The sequence below is a fragment of the Anolis sagrei genome, chromosome Y (genome assembly GCF_037176765.1).
Source record: "Anolis sagrei isolate rAnoSag1 chromosome Y, rAnoSag1.mat, whole genome shotgun sequence".
Taxonomy (NCBI): Eukaryota; Metazoa; Chordata; class Lepidosauria; order Squamata; family Dactyloidae; genus Anolis; species Anolis sagrei.
In genome coordinates, this window is record NC_090035.1 from 13,582,002 (window position 1) to 13,599,128 (window position 17,127).

General features: G+C 44.8%; 1 protein-coding gene across 1 annotated transcript; it reads left to right on the top strand.

Moving 5' to 3' along the window:
• The first annotated feature begins 1,072 nt into the window (after positions 1–1,072).
• Positions 1,073–17,009, top strand: LOC137095357 (cytosolic Fe-S cluster assembly factor nubp1-A-like). Its single transcript, XM_067461936.1, has 11 exons — positions 1,073–1,177; positions 2,811–2,915; positions 3,784–3,917; positions 4,398–4,466; positions 6,189–6,221; positions 7,834–7,924; positions 9,709–9,863; positions 11,886–11,996; positions 13,972–14,074; positions 15,357–15,440; positions 16,848–17,009. The coding sequence occupies exons 1-11, from the start codon at positions 1,129–1,131 to the stop codon at positions 16,898–16,900; spliced, it is 987 nt and encodes a 328-aa protein (XP_067318037.1). The 5' UTR covers positions 1,073–1,128; the 3' UTR covers positions 16,901–17,009.
• The last annotated feature ends 118 nt before the right edge of the window (positions 17,010–17,127 follow it).

Consider the following 17,127-nt stretch of genomic DNA (forward strand, 5'->3'; position numbering starts at 1 on the left):
GCATGAGGAGCTGGACCTGATAGAGGGAGCTCATCCACCTGTCCCCGGATTTGAACCTGCAGCCTGTTGGTCTTCAGTCCTGCCGGTACAGGGCTTTAACCCACTGCGCCACCGAGGGCTTGGTTGTGAGAGTGGTCCAGCATTTCTGTGTTCACAAATAATATGCTGTGTCCAGGTTGGTTCATCAGGTGCTCTGCTATGGCTGACTTCTCTGCTTGAATGAGTCTGCAGTGCCTTTCATGTTCCTTGATTCGTGTTTGAGCAATGCTGCTGCCTTTGGTGGTCCCTATGTAGACTCCTTGTCCACAGCTGCATGGTATACAATTGACTCCTGCAGAGATTCTTGAGAAACTTGAGAAACTGCAAGTCACTTCTGGTGTGAGACAACTGGCCGTCTGAAAGGACGTTGCCCAGGGGATGTTTTGATGTTTTACCACCCTTGTGGGAGGCTTCTCTCATGTCCCCAACATGGGGAGTTGGAGCTGATAGAGGGAGCTCATCCGCGCTCTTCAGTCAGTGTGAGACAACTGGCCGTCTGAAAGGACGTTGCCCAGGGGATGTTTTGATGTTTTACCATCCTTGTGGGAGGCTTCTCTCATGTCCCCAACATGGGGAGCTGGAGCTGACAGACGGAGCTCATCTGCGCTCTTCAGTCAGTGTGAGACAACTGGCCGCCTGAAAGGACGTTGCCCAGGGGATGTTTTGATGTTTTACCACCCTTGTGGGAGGCTTCTGTCATGTCCCCAAAATGGGGAGCTGGAGCTGACAGAGGGAGCTCATTTGCGCTCTTCAGTCCCAAGAGAGAGACTTAATTTTTCTGAGGAGAATCAGAGCAGCCAATGGGAAGCACCGCTTGGGCCACGTGACGCCCAGAAGCCGCTCTTCCTCCTTCCCCCCCCCCTTCCTTTCAACGCGTTCACATACAGCGCGCGCCGCTCCCTCAACGCGCATGCGCGCTCAAAGAGCTCACGCGTAACACAATTCGAGAGGGCGGAGCTTGGCCATCCCACTCGTTCGACTCTCTCGTTCTCCGGAAGTTGAGAGCGGGGAACCATATTTCGGGAACAACACCGGAAGTATGCTCTTGTATTTCTTTCCGGCAGCTGATTTTTTTTATTATTTTCTGACATGGCAGCGGAGGGGAACGGCTTGCCTTTGGTGGATGTCCCGCCTCAGGGTGAGAGGGAAGGAATGAGGGAGGGGGGGGGGGAGGAGCTTTTTGGGTTGGATGAGGCCTAACTAGTTTAAATTAAGTCCAGGTCTGGATGAGGGCAAACAAATTGAAACTAAATCCAGGAAATTCATGCTATCCCCCTCTTCTGCCTTGGTTAGACCACACCTGGAATATTGTGTCCAATTCTGGGCACCACAATTGAAGAGAGATTTTGACAAGCTGGAGGAGGGCGACTCAAATGATCAAGGGTCTGGAGAACAAGCCCTATGAGGAGCGGCTTAAAGACTTGGCCATGTTTAGCCTGAAGAAGAGAAGGCTGAGAGGAGATATGATAGCCATGTATAAATATGTGAGAGGAAGCCACAGGGAGGAGGGAGCAAGCTTGTTTTCTGCTGCCCTGGAGACTAGGACGCGGAACAATGGCATCAAACTACAAAAGAGGAGATTCCATCTGAACATGAGGAAGAACTTTCTGGCTGTGAGAGCCGTTCAGCAGTGGAACTCTCTGTGTGGTGGAGGCTCCTTCTTTAGAAGCTTTTAAACAGAGGCATTTCTGCTTTTGACCAGCTAGGTAGGCATGTAAGCTGGAGCTAATGGCGGGTGCTCACTCCGACCCAGGCTCAAACTGCTGTGCTAAGCACAGTTTTAACTTGCTTTCTAAATGAAGGCGACCGTTCTAATTTCACTGGGAAGGGAGTTCACAGCTGAGGGGCCACCACTGAGAAGGCCCTGTCCCTTGCCCTCATCAGCCATGCCTTAGAACGAAGGTGGGACCAAGACAGGGCCTCCCCAGAAGATTTTAGCACCCGGGATTGTTCATAGGGGAGAGATGTGTTCGGACAGGTAAGACTTGTACTCGGTAGCAAATTGGCAACTAGTGGAGCTGATGCAGCAAGGGGGGGGGGGGGGTTGTATGCTCCCTGTACGCCACTCCAGTAAGGAACCTGTCTGTTGGACTGCTTGAAGCTTCTGAGCAGTCTTCAAAAGGAATCTCATGTAGAGTATGTTGCAGTAATCCAATTGAGATGTAACCAGAGCATGGACAACTGTGGCCAAGCCTGGCTTCTCAAGGTATGGGCGTAGCTAGCGCACAAATTTTAATTGTGCAAAAGCTCCCCGGGACACTACTGAAACCTGGGGTTCCAGACTCAGCGATGAATCCCAGGCTACGAACCTGTGATTTCAAGGGGAGTATAACCCCGTCCAACATAGGCTGTAACCCTATACCCTGTTCTGTCTTACGACTGACCAGGTGTATCTCTGTCTTGTCTGGATTCAATTTCAATTTGTTCACCCTCATCCAGATTGTCATAACTGCCAGGCACCAGTTTCGGACCTGGACAGCCTCTTTAGCCTAAATATTTAGTTGTCTGTTTTAACTGTCTCTCTTAATGGTTTATTGTGTTATTGTGTTTCATTTGAGTATTTTTAACTGTTTGTTTTAATGTTTTATTTTGTTATTCACATGGCATTGAACGTTTGCCATTTTTGCCTTTCACCTTTGGAAGCCGCCCTGAGCCCTCTTGGGAAGAGAGGGCAGGTTAAAAATAAAGTTTATTATTTATTTATGTATTTATTTTTCCTTTCTCCCCCTCCAAACCGGATGTGGTCCATCCTTTTTTTGTGTCCCCCACAGAATGCCCCGGAACCGGCAGTGACCAGGCAGGCAAGGCCGAGGCCTGCAAGGGATGCCCCAACCAGGGAGTCTGTGCCTCGGGGAAGCTGGTGGGGCCTGACCCAGGTGAGGAGGAGGACTACAGTTTCCAGAATCCCACCCATTTGCTCCAGGAAGGGATCTCCAGGGTATTGCTTGGGGAGATAAGCATCTTTGGAGACTACAAGTCCCAGAATCCCCAGTTTGCCCCATGGTGAGGTTGTCCTAGGCCTCTGGTTTCGGGAAGCATGGAGAACGAAAGCATCTTTTTTGCTTTGACGGGGGCATTTTAGGAATACAACTCCCATAATCCCTCTCCCAGTTGCCCCCTAGAAGGGCATTGCTTTTGTGGAAGAGAGAGAATCAAGGCATCTTTTGGGGACTAATTTCCCAGAGCCCTCCATTACCAGCTGAGAAACTGCCAGTTCATTGTTTTTGGGGAGGAGAGGGAATAGATAGAGATGTCTTTTTATGGACTACAATTCCCAGAATACCCACAGTTGCTTCTGGAAGGGCACCTCAAGCCTCTGCTGTTGGGGTGGAGAGAGAATAGAAGCATGGTTTTGAGACCGTAATTCCCAATATAGACTCCCCCCCCCCCATTTGCCCCAGGGAAGGGCCCCCAGGTCACTGCTTTTGGGGAAGAGGGAGAAGAGAAACATCTTTAGGAACTACAAGTCCCAGAATCCTCAGTTTGCTAAGTCCTCTCAGGCTACTGCTTTTGGGAAGGAGGAAGAATAGAAGCATATCGTTGGCCAGGGATTCTGGTAGTAGTAGTTCCCCAGCCAGAGGTTTGACCTGGGAAGTCCTTCTTGGTTTGTTTATCTTCCTGATTATTTTGGAGTCTGTTCAGAAATTTTGGCCCCAAACCTTTCACAACTGTCAAATCTAGAGGAAGGGATTCTCCTCATTCTGTTGCCTAGCCTTTTTAATTGTTTTTTTCCCCACTCTGAAGCCATTGAAGAAATCAAGGAGAAAATGAAAACTGTGAAGCACAAGCTGCTGGTGTTGTCCGGCAAAGGAGGCGTGGGCAAGAGCACCTTCAGCGCTCACTTGGCACACGGCTTGGCCCAGGATGAAGCCACGCAGGTCAGTGCCTTTCTTCCAATGCCATTTAAAAACATTTGGATTCTTTTGTTATCAGCAGTCACCTGCTGATAACAAAGTCGCAAAAAAGAAAGCAGGAGGCCCATTCCTATGTGAGAATTCCTCCAACTGAAAAACAGTTTGCTTACATAGTATGCCAGGGATCCATTCCAGAACCCTTCGTGTGTAATGATTTTTATATATAATCTGGAATCCTGTTTTTCTTACCTGGAATGCACAAAGGATGCCTGCCATAGATGCAGGCGAAACGTCAGGAGAGAATGCTTCTGGAACATAGCCATACAGCCCAGAAAGCTCACAGCAACCCAGTGATTCCGGCCATGAAAGCCTTTAACAACACAATAATTATAATTGTTATGATTATTTCTGGAATGTATATGTGGTTTTGCAATGACTTTGATCACTGATGTTGTGCAATGTTGTTGGACTCAAACCCTGTGATTTCTCTTCCCTCTGGCCTAGGTTGCTCTGCTGGACATTGACATTTGTGGGCCATCCATTCCAAAAATCATGGGCCTGGAAGGAGAACAGGTATAAAAGTAGTGACTGAAAGAAAACCTCCTGCGGTTGGATGTGTTTAGGTTTTTGTGTGGAACAAAATGCTTTTCTTTTTAAAAGTTCTTCCAGGAATACAGTTCCTTTAAGTTGTCTTCAAGACAACCAAATCTTAGGGCAGTGGTTCTTAACCTGTACATCCCCAGGTGTTACATCTGGGGAGCCACAGGTTGAGAGCCACTGCCTTAGGACAGATTTACTCAGAGGAGGTTTGCTCTTGCCTTACTCTGAAGCTGTGGGGTGGTCAGTGGGTTTCTATGGCTGAGCAGAGTTCGAACTTGGGTCTCTCAGGATCCTAACCCTGCACTCAAAAGTATTTAAAGTACAGGCAGTGCTTTAAAGTACAGGCAGTACTACTACTACTAATAATAATAATAATAATAATTATTATTATTATTATTATTATTATTATTATATAGTGTAATTAATCTGGATTGGCTTATACTTGAGTATTTACGGTAATGTAATTGCAATGGAAAATCCAACAAATGCTACATTCAGCAAAGGATAAGAGGGATCCTCTCGCTTCTGCAGAAGTCTACTGTATACCATGCAGCTGTGGACAAGTCTACATAGGGACCACCAAACGCAGCATTGCCCAAACAATTATCATGGAACATGAAAGGCACTGCAGACTACTTCAACCAGAGAAGTCAGCCATAGCAGAGCCCCTGATGAACCAACCTGGGCACAACATATTATTTGAGAATACAGAAATGTTGGATCACTCCAACAACCACCATGTCAGACTACACAGAGAAGCCATTGGAATCCACAAGCATGTGGACAATTTCAACAGAAAGGAGGAAACCATGGAAATGAACAAAATCTGGCTACCAATATTAAAAAAAACTCTACAATCAGAACAGCACAACAACAGAGAGGAAACAAACAAGGACATCTAATCACCTCTCAACAGAGGATTGCTCCAGGCACTGCCAGGCAATCAAATGCTAATCAAGGTAGTCAGTTGAAACATTCACACCTAACTCCAACAGACAAGAGTCCTTTGTCCCACCCTGGTCATTCCACAGATATATAAACCCCTTTTTCCTAGTTCTAACAGACTTCACTACCTCTGAGGGTGCTTGCCATAGATGCAGGCGAAATGTCAGGAGAAAATGCCTCTAGAACATGGCCATATAGCCCGAAAAAAACCTACAACAATCCAGGAATTATTATTATTGTTATTATTATTATTATAATTATTATATAGTGTAATTAACCTCATAGTTAACTTCCTCATAGTCACTGGAAAACTAGGCAGTTGGATGACATGATACTTCATACCCTCTTAATCAACAATTCTGTAAATACTCATGGTGAACCGAAGAAATATATTTCAATCTCACAATCTCTGAGGATGCCTGCCATAGATATAGGTAAAACATCAAGAGAGAGTGCTTCTGGAACATGGCCTTACAGCCCGGAAACTCACAGCAACCCACTATTTCAACCTCTGTTAAAATAACAAAGCAAAAGGAGTCGGTTTGTATTTTGACTGACTGTGCATATCTCCGCTCTGTCCAGTTTAAGGGCATCTTAGTCAAGTTCCTCTTATTGCTTGATGTTCTGCTTGCTCTTAGACATTTGTATGTTGGTTTCTTGTTTAGCTGTACAACTTTCTTTATAGGAGAGTTCAATCATCCTGTTGTTTTACATAGTAACAATATCTTATTGCAATATTTCCACTTTCAGGTTCACCAGAGTGGTTCGGGATGGTCCCCAGTGGTGAGTTGCCTATTTTGTAACGTTTTCATACATAGGCTGATGCAAGTCATGCGGACTGTAGCCTTCAAGGAAATGAGAGTGGAGCAAACTCCTTGCAGCAGCATCAAGCTTAAATAAAATATATCTGATACTGTATTACCTAATAGTTGTTTGCTTATCTTAGTTGGAAGAGTGGGCTTATTTACATAAAACCCCATAAATATTCAGTGTTTGATGTTTTGAGATATAACAGGTTATGTTTTTTTGTTTAATTTTAGTTGTTAAGTCATAATTTGTTTTTATATGTTGGATTGCTAATTTCATTACTATGGGTGTATTGCTGTTGTATTTGGCCATTGAATATTTGCCTTTTATGTTTGGAATCCGCCCTGAGTCCTTCCAGGGAAATAGGGAGGAATATAAATAAATTATTATTATTATTATTATTAGGTTCTTGTAGGTTTTTTCGGGCTATAGGGCCATGTTCTAGAGACATTTCTCCTGACGTTTCGCCTGCATCTATGGCAAGCATCCTCAGAGGTAGTGAGGATGCTTGCCATAGATGCAGGTGAAACGTCAGGAGAAATGTCTCTAGAACATGGCCCTATAGCCCGAAAAAACCCACAAGAACCTAATAATGCGTGCAGATCCCAGTAAGGTGGCCTTCTGCAGCTGGCAGATGGTAATATTGTCAGCGCCAATTGTGTTTAAGTACAGGCCAAGGTCTTTAGGCACTGCACCCAGTGTTCCGATCACCGCTGGGACCACCTTGACTGGCTTGTGCCAGAGTCTTTGCAGTTCGATTTTTAAATCCTCATATCGTGTCACCTTTTCCAGTGTTTCTCTGCAATCCTGCTGTCACCTGGGATTGCGAGATTGACAAATTATTGTTATTATTGTTATTATTATTATTATTATTATTACAGCAGAGTAACTTATTAACAGCAGTGTGACCCAACACCAGTAGCCCAAAATAATAAAAAGAACAAAAACATACAGACTGATGTTCTATCTCCCTTAGGAGGCTTTTCTTTGTAGTAAAATAATATGGTTGCTCTATTTACAAGATCAAGGTTTCCATAGCACAAAAGAAGTCCTTTGTGCTTCCTTTTTTGCTTCCACGCTGGGCTTCTTTCTCATGCAGATAAACTGCTTCACTCTCACAGAGCCTCCTCTCATACCAAACTTACTCAGGAGCTTCACACAGTAGCTTTACACACAGCTTTACACACGAGGCTTTCAACTTGGGGCTTCTCTCACCGAAGCTTCTCTCAGACTAAGGCCTACCTCACATGGTGAGGCCTTCTCACAGACTGAGACCTTTCTCCCACTGAGACAAACTAACACAGAGGCCTACTAAGCTACAGGCACGCCTGCTTATATAGAACTGCAGCTTTTGTTGAGTTATTGCATCCATTTAACCCTTTCAGTACTTGTAATTAAAAATCCCCAGTTAATTTTTAATATTTCTGCTTCGCTTATTCCAGTGTAATACACACAAAGGGCTTCATATGCAGAATAAAGGCAGTAAAGATAGAGACGCCTCAGGTACAGAATCCACAATATTTGTAATCCATACTGTGTCTTTTTTCCCACTCTGAGATGGGTTTTTGTTCTTTCTTTGTTACAAAAGTACGTTGAAGAAAACCTGGGCGTTATGTCGGTGGGGTTCTTGCTCAGCAGCCCGGATGACGCTGTGATTTGGAGAGGACCCAAAAAGAACGGTTTGTATCTCAAAGGGAAAAAGGGAAATCAAGTACAAATAGCCTGAAGAGTCTGAAGTCACCTTGAGTCCCAGTTTTTGAGAAAGGTCAGGTTCTAAGTAAAGCTTCTCATCATGGCAATGAAAATAGTGATGCTCAAAGCCTCAAAACATTACGGAGATATTAACATGAAATCCATAACACTTCATAGGGTGATAGCATACTAGTAACATCCTTAGTAGGTTTTCTTTTTCTCTGAAATGGCCAAATGGGAAAAAAGCAAAAGCAGGACTATATACAGGCCAGGATCCATCAGAATATTTAAGTATTATTGCTTTCATTCCCAGGTAAGCTTCCAGTAGAGGGCAGAAGAGAATGGCAGCCATAGCTTCAATGGGAATGTGAACCATAATATGATACGGGTTTTTTTTGCTGCTGTCAGCCTTCAAGTCATTTCCAACTTATGGTTCCCCTAAGGAAAGCATGGGCAAACTTTGGCCCTCTAGGTCAGCGGTTCTCAATCTGGGGGTTGGGGCTCCTGGGGGGGGGGTGATGAGGGGGTGTCAGAGGGGTTGCCAAAGACCATTGGAAAACACAATATTTTCTGTTGGTCATGGGGATTCTGTGTGGGAAGTTTGGCCCAGTTCTATTGTTGGTGGGGTTCAGAATGCTCTGTGATTGTCAGTGAACTATAAATCCCAGCAACTGCAATTCCCAAAGGTCATTTCCCCCAAACTCCAGCAGTGTTCACATTTAGGCATATTGAATATTCATGCCAAGTTTGGACATAGAATCATAGAATCAAAGAGTTGGAAGAGACCTCCTGGACCATCCAGTCCAACCCCCTGCCAAGAAGCAGGAATATTGCATTTAAATTACCCCTGACAGATGGCTATCCAGCCTCTGTTTAAAATGCTTCCAAAGAAGGAGCCTCCACCACACTCCGGGGCAGAGAGTTCCACTGTTGAACGGCTCTCACAGTCAGGAAGTTCTTCCTCGTGTTCAGATGGAATCTCAAGGAAGAACTTCCTGACTGTGAGAGCCGTTCAAACCATGATGGTCCAGATGCATCATGGTTTGAGTCCACAGTGCTCTCTGGATGTAGGTGAACTACAACTCCCAAACTCAAGATCAGTGTCCACCAAACCCAGTATTTGCTGTTGGTAATGGGAGTTCTTTGTTCCAAGATTGGTTCAGTTCCATCGTTGGTGGAGTTCAGAATGCTTTTTGATTGTAGGTCAACTATAAGTCTCAGCAACTATAACTCCCAAATTATATTATGGTGAGGCCACCAGTGTTCAAATTTGGGCATATTTGGTATTTGGTATAAATCTCAGCAACTATAACTCCCAAATTATATTATGGTGAGGCCACCAGTGTTCAAATTTGGGCATATTGGGTATTTGTGCCAAATTTTGTCCAGTGAATGAAAATACATCCTGCATATCAGATATTTGCATTATGATTCGTAACAGTAGCAAAATTACAGTTACGAAGTGGTAACAGAAATAATGTTATGCTTGTGGGGTCACCACAACTTGAGGAACTATATTCAGGGGTCGCAGCATGAGGAAGGTTGAGAAACACTGCTCTAGGTGTTTGGGACCTCAACATTGTGGGATTTGGAGTCCAAAATACCTGGAGGGCCAAAGGTTGCCCATGACTGCCCTTAGATGAGCCCATCACAGACAAGAAGAACCTCTGAAATGCATGGGGCTGCCATAGGCTGGTAGACAACTTGAAGGCACATGCATGCACGCACAATTCTTTTAGGTGGGTTCTGAGCTTCTGTTTCCTGTTTCCAGGGATGATCAAGCAGTTCCTTCGCGACGTCGACTGGGGAGACATTGACTACCTGATAGTCGATACTCCACCAGGGACCTCCGATGAGCACCTCTCTGTCGTGCAGTATCTCAGCACCGCTGGCATCGATGGCACCCTGATCATCACCACCCCCCAGGCACCATTTTTTTCTTTTTACAATAATGGTTACTAATAGAATGCGGGGAGTCGGGAAGGGTAAAAGAATGGATGAATGTCTGAATCTCCCTCTTTGAGCCAGCTAGGATGTTATGATCTCAGTCCTGCCTCTTTCGCAGGCATGACTGGTGGGGATGAGAGACAGGGCCTTCTCGGTGGTGGCCCATCAGCTTTGGAACTCCATCCCAAATGAAATCAGATCAGCCCCCTCCCTCCTGACCTTCAGGAAAAGGCTAAAGATGTGGATGTGGGATCAAGCATTCAATTAGTAACCCACAAGAGAATTATGGAATACAGTGTTCCCTCATTTATGGCAGGTGTTACGTTCCAGGACCACCCGCGAAAAGTGGAAATCCGCAAAGTAGGGATGCTATATGCACACAATCTCCCTGCACCGGGTTGGTCTTGTGATGTAATGACCAAAGGTGGGGAAGAGTTCCTTGGCAGCCTCCCCTGCCCAGTGGTGGGAGCTGTTGCCCCAGTATTGTCGTGCATCAGAGGCAGGAGGGACCATCCAAGAGAGAAAAAGAAGGCCGAGCCTTCCCTTTCCTCCTCCTCCTCCTCTTCCTCCTCCTCATCTCCAGCACAGCTTGTGGCCGGAGAACCAGAAAGGAAGAAATGTACAAGGGGAAAAGGAGAAAAAGGGGAAGGAAGGCAGGCAGACAGACAGACAGACAGACAGACAGAAAGAGGCTGCCATCGGGCCCCACATTCCGGTAGCCAAAGGAGAGGAGGACAAAAGGGGGGAGGAGAAGAGGAAGGAAGAGGAGGCGGCACTTTGCAAAGGCTGTCGCGGCATAGCTTTCTTCTCCTCCTCCTCCTCTTTCTCCCGCTTTCAACCCAAAAGGTCTTCCATGTGCAAGGGAGAGTGAGGAAGGGGAGGAAAAGGAGGATGCAGGCGAGGAGGAGGAGCTGGGCGAGTGGGGCGCCTGCAAGAGGCGGTTTCCCATGCTGGCATCTCCCACAATGCGCCCAGCAAGGAGAGGTGCAGCTCCAGTGTAAATATATACATTATTTATTGGAAAACTGCGAAACAGCAAGTCCGTGAAAAGCGAACTGCAAAGTAGTGAAGGAACACTGTAGTGCAATGATATTTATTTATTTACAGTATTTATATTCCGCCCTTCTCACCCCGCAGGGGACTCAGGGCGGATTACAGTGTACACATATATGGCAAACATTCAATGCCAAAGACACACAACAGATATAGACAAACAGACAGAGGCTATTTAACTTTTTTCTGGCTGTCAGGGGAGCTGTCACTTTCATCGTCCATCTGCGACACTGATGAAGTACTTCCGCATTCCCTGCATGCTTTTGCTGGAGTCTTTTTTATGGCCTCATAAATTTTGTTAAATTAGCCTCCCCACGCATAGGTGGTACCTAATTTTCCTACTTGACAGATGCAACTGTCTTTCGGGTTGCAAAGGTTGACAATAAGCTACACAATTGGTCGGAAGCTCACTCCGACCCGGGCTGGCTTCGAACTCATGACCTTGTGGTCAGAAGTGATCTTAATGCAGCTGACACTCAGACAGATGCGCCACAGTCCTGGTGCAATTATAATTTGGATTACGATTCTAGATAACGTGATTTTAATAACTGTTTTACAGTTTGATTTGCTTTTAATGATTGTTTTAAATATATATTTATTTTACTGTTATGTATGTTTACATGGCATTGAATGATTGCCTATATATGTAAGCTGCCTTGAGTCCCCTACGAGGTTGAGAAAGTCTCCTACCGGCTGTTAGGAATTGTGGGAGTTGAAGTCCAAAACACCTGGAGGGATGAAGTTTGCCCATGCGTACTATATAATATCATTAATTTCTTGTTTTTAAAACAAGATGCATGTTTTTTCAGAGCGACCCCTAAACATGCATTTAATTTTCCCTCTAAAATCCCACAGGACTTTTTCTCTCCCCTCTGGCCATAAATATACAGTCGCTTGATGCCATTCTACTGCTTTCAAACCCCATTCGCTTTGTTTCCTTATTAAAAGGAGGTGGCGCTTCAGGATGTTCGAAAGGAGGTCAACTTCTGTCGTAAAGTGAAGCTGCCCATCATCGGCGTGGTTGAAAATATGAGTGGCTTTGTATGCCCAAAGTGCAAGGTAATGTGGTATAGAGATGTATATTTTAAAACCCAAGCGTGACTGGTGTCCTTTGCAGGGATGGGCGGGGGGCATTGAATGAGAAAAGAGGGAAACCAGCCCTTAAATTAAGGCTTGAGTCAGAATCCTCTTTCTGACTTTGTTGCAATCTTGATTCAAATCAGGGACTGATACACGCTTTAATGGTTGCATATTAACAATAGGTTGCTGTGAGTTTTCCAGGCTGTCCGGCCATGTTCCAGAAGCATTCTCTCCTGACATTTCACCCACATCTATGGCAGGCATCCTCAAAGGTTGTGAGGTTTGTTGGAAACTAGGCAAGGGAGGTTTATATATCTGTGGAATAATGTCCAGGGTGGGAGAAAGAACTCTTGTCTGTTGGAGGCAAGTGTGAATGTTGTAATTCATCTCCTTGATTACCATCACAAAGCCTTGCAGCTTCAAAGCCTGGCTAGTTTGTGCCTGGGGAAATCCTTTGTTGGGAGGTAGCTGGCCCTGATTGAACTCTTGTCTGCTGGAGGCAAGTGTGAATGTTGCAGTTGGCTACCTTGATTAGCCTTGAAGAGCCTTGCCACTTCAAAGCCTGGCTCAGGGGTCCTCAAACCAAAGCCCGAGGGCCGGATATGGCCCTCCAAGGTCATTTACCTGGCCCTCGCTCAGGGTCAACCTAAGTCTGAAATGACTTGAAAGCACACAACAACAACAACAACAACAACAATCCTATCTCATCAGCCAAAAGCAGGCCCAGACTTCCCATTAAAATACTAATAAGTTGATATTTGATAAAATTGTTCTTCATTTTAATTATTGTATTGCTTTAAAGTGTTTTTTGCACTACAGATAAGATATGTGTAGTATGCGTAGGAATTCATTTATGTTTTTATCAAATTATAATCCGGCCCTCCAACAGTTTAAGGGACTGTGACCTGGCCCTCTGTTTAAAATGTTTGAGGACCCCTGGCCTGGCTTGTTGCTGCCTGAGAGCATTGTTGGGAGGTGTTAGCTGGCCTTGATTGTTTTATGCCTGGAATTCCCCTGTTTTTTTAGAGTTCCTCTTTATTTACTGTTATGATTTTAGAGTTTTTAAATACTATTAGCCAGATTTTGTACATTTTCATGGTTTCCTCCTTTCTGTTGAAATTGTCCACATGCTTGTGGATTTCAGTGGCTTCTCTGTGTAGTGTGGCATGGTGGTTGTTAGAGCGGTCCAGTGTTTCTGTGTTCTTAAATAATATGCTGTGTCCAGGTTGGTTCATCAAGTGCTCTGCTGTGAAAACGAACAAAATCAGGCTACTAGTATTAAAATTAGGACAGTAAATAAAGAACAACACTCAAAAAACAGGAAAATTCCAGGCATGAAACAATCAAGGCCAGCTAACACCTCCCAACCAAGGATGCCCCCTGGCAGCAACCAGCCAGACTTTGAAGCTGCAAGGCTATTCAAGGCTAACCAAGGTGGCCAATTGCAACATTCACACTTCCTCCCACCCTGGGCCTTCCACAGATATATAAACCTCCCTTGCTTAGTTTCCAACAGACCTCACAACCTCTGAAGATGCCTGCCATAGATGCAGGCAAAACGTCAGGAGAGAATGCCTCTGGAACATGGCCATACAGCCCGGAAAACTCACAGCAACCCAGTGATTCTGGCCATGAAAGCCTTCAACAACACATATTAACTATATTTCAACATGTGATTTTATGGATGTATTTTGACTATGTTGTGCCTTGCTTCAAGTCTAAAAGGGAGGCGAGTAATTCATTATCATTATTGTTATTATAATTACCATCATGACTATTATTATTATTACTTCTGGAGTGGCTTCATTCTTTCTCCTCTGTGTTGCACATGGAGGTAGATCTAGTAACGCAATAAGGCCAGAGTTGAATATTTTGATAGAAAAGGTTTGCATGTGTTTGGTTTCCTTTCTTTTCAGATTGCAGAATGTGTTTTAACCCTGCCTTTGTTTCACAGAAAGAGTCACAGATCTTCCCGCCAACCACCGGAGGGGCAGAGGCCATGTGCCACACTTACAACCTGCCTCTCCTGGGGAAAGTGCCTCTGGACCCTCAAATAGGTAAATGCGGCATCTCCAAGGCACCTTTCCTCTTTGCTTTGGGTCTTGGGGTCTGGGATGTAATGCAAAAGAATATACAGGCAGTGCCCGAGTTGCAAACATCCAACTTATAAATAGCTCATAGTTGAGAACAGGGCTGAGACAATGAGAAGTGAGTAAAGCTACCCCTTGGAATGGGAAGTCGTTCCTGAAAGAGTTACTATCATGGAGAAAAGGGTTCTGAACCAAAGCTTTATCTCAAATCCTTGTTTCCATAATAAGTGAATTTTTTTCAATATCCAATGATCCCAGAGACAGAAAGTGAGGTAATGTCTTATGAACAGGGGCACAGACAGTAAAGGAAACACCACAGGGGTGTTCCCCCTTCCTTGTGTGATCCAAAGCTTAACAATGTCACAGATCCAACTTGCACACACATTCAACTTAAGGAGAAACCTACAGAATCTATCTTGTTTGTAACTTGGGGACTCCAGTCTATAAGGAGGAGTATTGCTTTCCTGCCAGAGTAGGCAGAGTTGGCCCTCCAGGTGTTGCTGGACTGCAGGTCTCATCACCCATTGCCACTGTGGAGGACGGGTGGGACTTTTCCATTCCAGCAACATCCAGAAATCCACACATCCACCAGATTTGTTTTATTGGTTTCTTGGAATGGTGTTGTGCCAAATTAGGAGCTTGAAGTTAGGTGGGATTCATAACCTTCATAGGATAGTAAAGGAAAAGTTTCCCCTTGACACTCAATCTAGTTGTCTCTGACTCTGTGGGTTGGTGCTCATCTCCATTTCTAAGCCGAAGAGCCGGCATTGTCCGTAGACACCTCCAAGGTCATGTGGCCAGCATGACTGCATGGAGCGCCGTTACCTTCCCGCAGAAGCGGTACCTATTGATCTACTCACATTTGCATGTTTGCGAACTGCTAGGTTAGCAGAACCTGGGGCTAACGACGGGAGCTCACTCAGCCCGTGGATTCGAACTGCCAGGCTTCTGATCAGAAAGTTCTGCAGCTTAGTGATTTAACCCACTGTGCCACCATAGCCCTTCTTCGTAGGATATAAATGTTATATTTCACTTTTGTAAGCTGCCTAAAGTGTTGTACTATGTGGCAGGCAGGCTATATACAAATTTAGTCATATTGAGATGAGTTGTTTCCCCCCACTGGGCAATCTCAAGGCTTTGGATGTGTCCTGGAGACAAAGGGGTAAAAGCATTCATTCCATGGTTCCTGAGTTAAAAGAGGAGTGCTTCTTTGTGTGGACTTTGCCCAGTTGTCCTTCTCTCTCTCCAGGAAAAAGCTGTGATAAAGGAGAGTCCTTCTTCTCTGCGGCACCAAACTCTCCGGCCGCATTGGCCTACAGGGAGATCATCCAAAGTAAGTCCAGAATCTGGAAGGTGGGGAAGGGCTGTGGGACGGAAATGCCAGCATCCTCCACAGTTGAGTCATACGTGTGCCTTCAGGGCACCTGTTGACTTATGTATCCTATGGAAGTCAAGGGTTTTCTCAGGCAAAGGCTCCTTAGAGATGGGTTTGGCAGACCTTCTGAAATAAAGGCTACAGTCTCCCATCCAAGTCCTAACCATGACTGGCTCTGCTTAGACCAGATCTGGTGCCTTTGGAGTATTTGATTCTCTTTCATTCCCTAGAAAAGATGGCTGTCCCTCAGTTGGCACTTTTTCCTTTTGACCGGTTTGTTACAGGACAAAGAAGAGTGCAACCTATGGGCCACATATAACCCAAAAGACCCCAAAGTGTCACCCCACAATAATATAAAGCCCCCCCCCCCAAATCTGCAAAGTGGAGATATACCTTATGCTTTAACATCAGATAATACTTGTCATGCCTTGTGGCAGAGATCCTTGTGACTATCTGCCGAGAGCGCTTTGATTGTGCTTTTCCTGCATGGCAAATGGGGATTGGACTATTTATTTATTTACGACATTTATATGCCGCCCTTTTCACCCCGAAGGGGACTCAGAGCGGCTTACAAGAAATATATATATACATTATATTATATTATTAGCATAGTACAATATCAGTATTATAAATTACTATATTGTACTATACCAGTATATTGTAATATTACATATGATATAAAATATATAACTATAATATATCATTATTAGTATTATATTGTATTACATTATAATATTATATGTATATAAATTATATTATATTATATTATATTATATTATATTATATTATATTATTAGCATAGCACAGGAGACAAGATGGAACTGTCCCCTGGCCCTTCACTCTGACCCAGAGCGGCAATTGGTGCTGTGGGGAGGGGCCCCCAACTGATGACATACATGGCCCATGGGGTCTCCTCCAACTCTACGATTCTGTGATTGCTTTATTCTGCCCCTAAGTTTCCTTCAGTCGATTTGACTTGGCAGTGATTCATACTGAGACTGAACCGTTGCGAGCAACTCGAGAAACTGCAAGTCGCATCTGGTGTGTGACAATTGGCCATCTGCAAAGGACATTGCGTAGGGGACACCCAGATATTTTGATGTTTTACCATCTTTGTGGGAGGCTTCTCTCATGCCCCCACATGGGGAGCTGGAGCTGACAGAGGGAACTCATCCATGCTCTCCTCGGATTCAAACCTCCAACCTGTCGGTCTTCAGCCCTACCAGCACAGGGATTTAACCCATTGCGCCACTGGGGGCTCCGCTGAGCCACGGGCGATTGTGTCTAGACCTCTAGTTTCAAATACAAAACTATCACAAAGTCAGAGGGTCACATGTCACCTCCGTTTCTTTCACCTTTTTGCAGAAATCCAGGACTATTGCATCCGAAACCAGCCTCAGGCGCAAGAGAACACTTGAGCAACGAGGAGGGTTTGAGGAGCCATAGGAAAGCACCCATCACCTTAAGCCTGTCTGTATAGGAATGCGTAAATCTTTTGATTTTTGGAAATAAATTGAAGTTAATTAATGCCTGTTTGAACTGTCTTTTTTTCTTTTATGGACAATAGTACAATGTTTTGCTACAAGAGACAAACTGAACGCTTGAACGGTCTCAGTAACTATTATTTTCCATCACATGTGAAGTC

What these genes read in the sequence shown, in the direction of transcription:
- LOC137095357 (XM_067461936.1), top strand. Translation starts at nt 1,129, where the DNA reads ATGGCAGCGGAGGGGAACGGCTTGCCTTTGGTGGATGTCCCGCCTCAG. An exon ending in GTTCGGGATGGTCCCCAGTG is followed by an intron (nt 6,222 to 7,833) that starts GTGAGTTGCCTA and finishes TTGTTACAAAAG; the next exon opens with TACGTTGAAGAAAACCTGGG. An exon ending in CTACAGGGAGATCATCCAAA is followed by an intron (nt 15,441 to 16,847) that starts GTAAGTCCAGAA and finishes ACCTTTTTGCAG; the next exon opens with AAATCCAGGACTATTGCATC.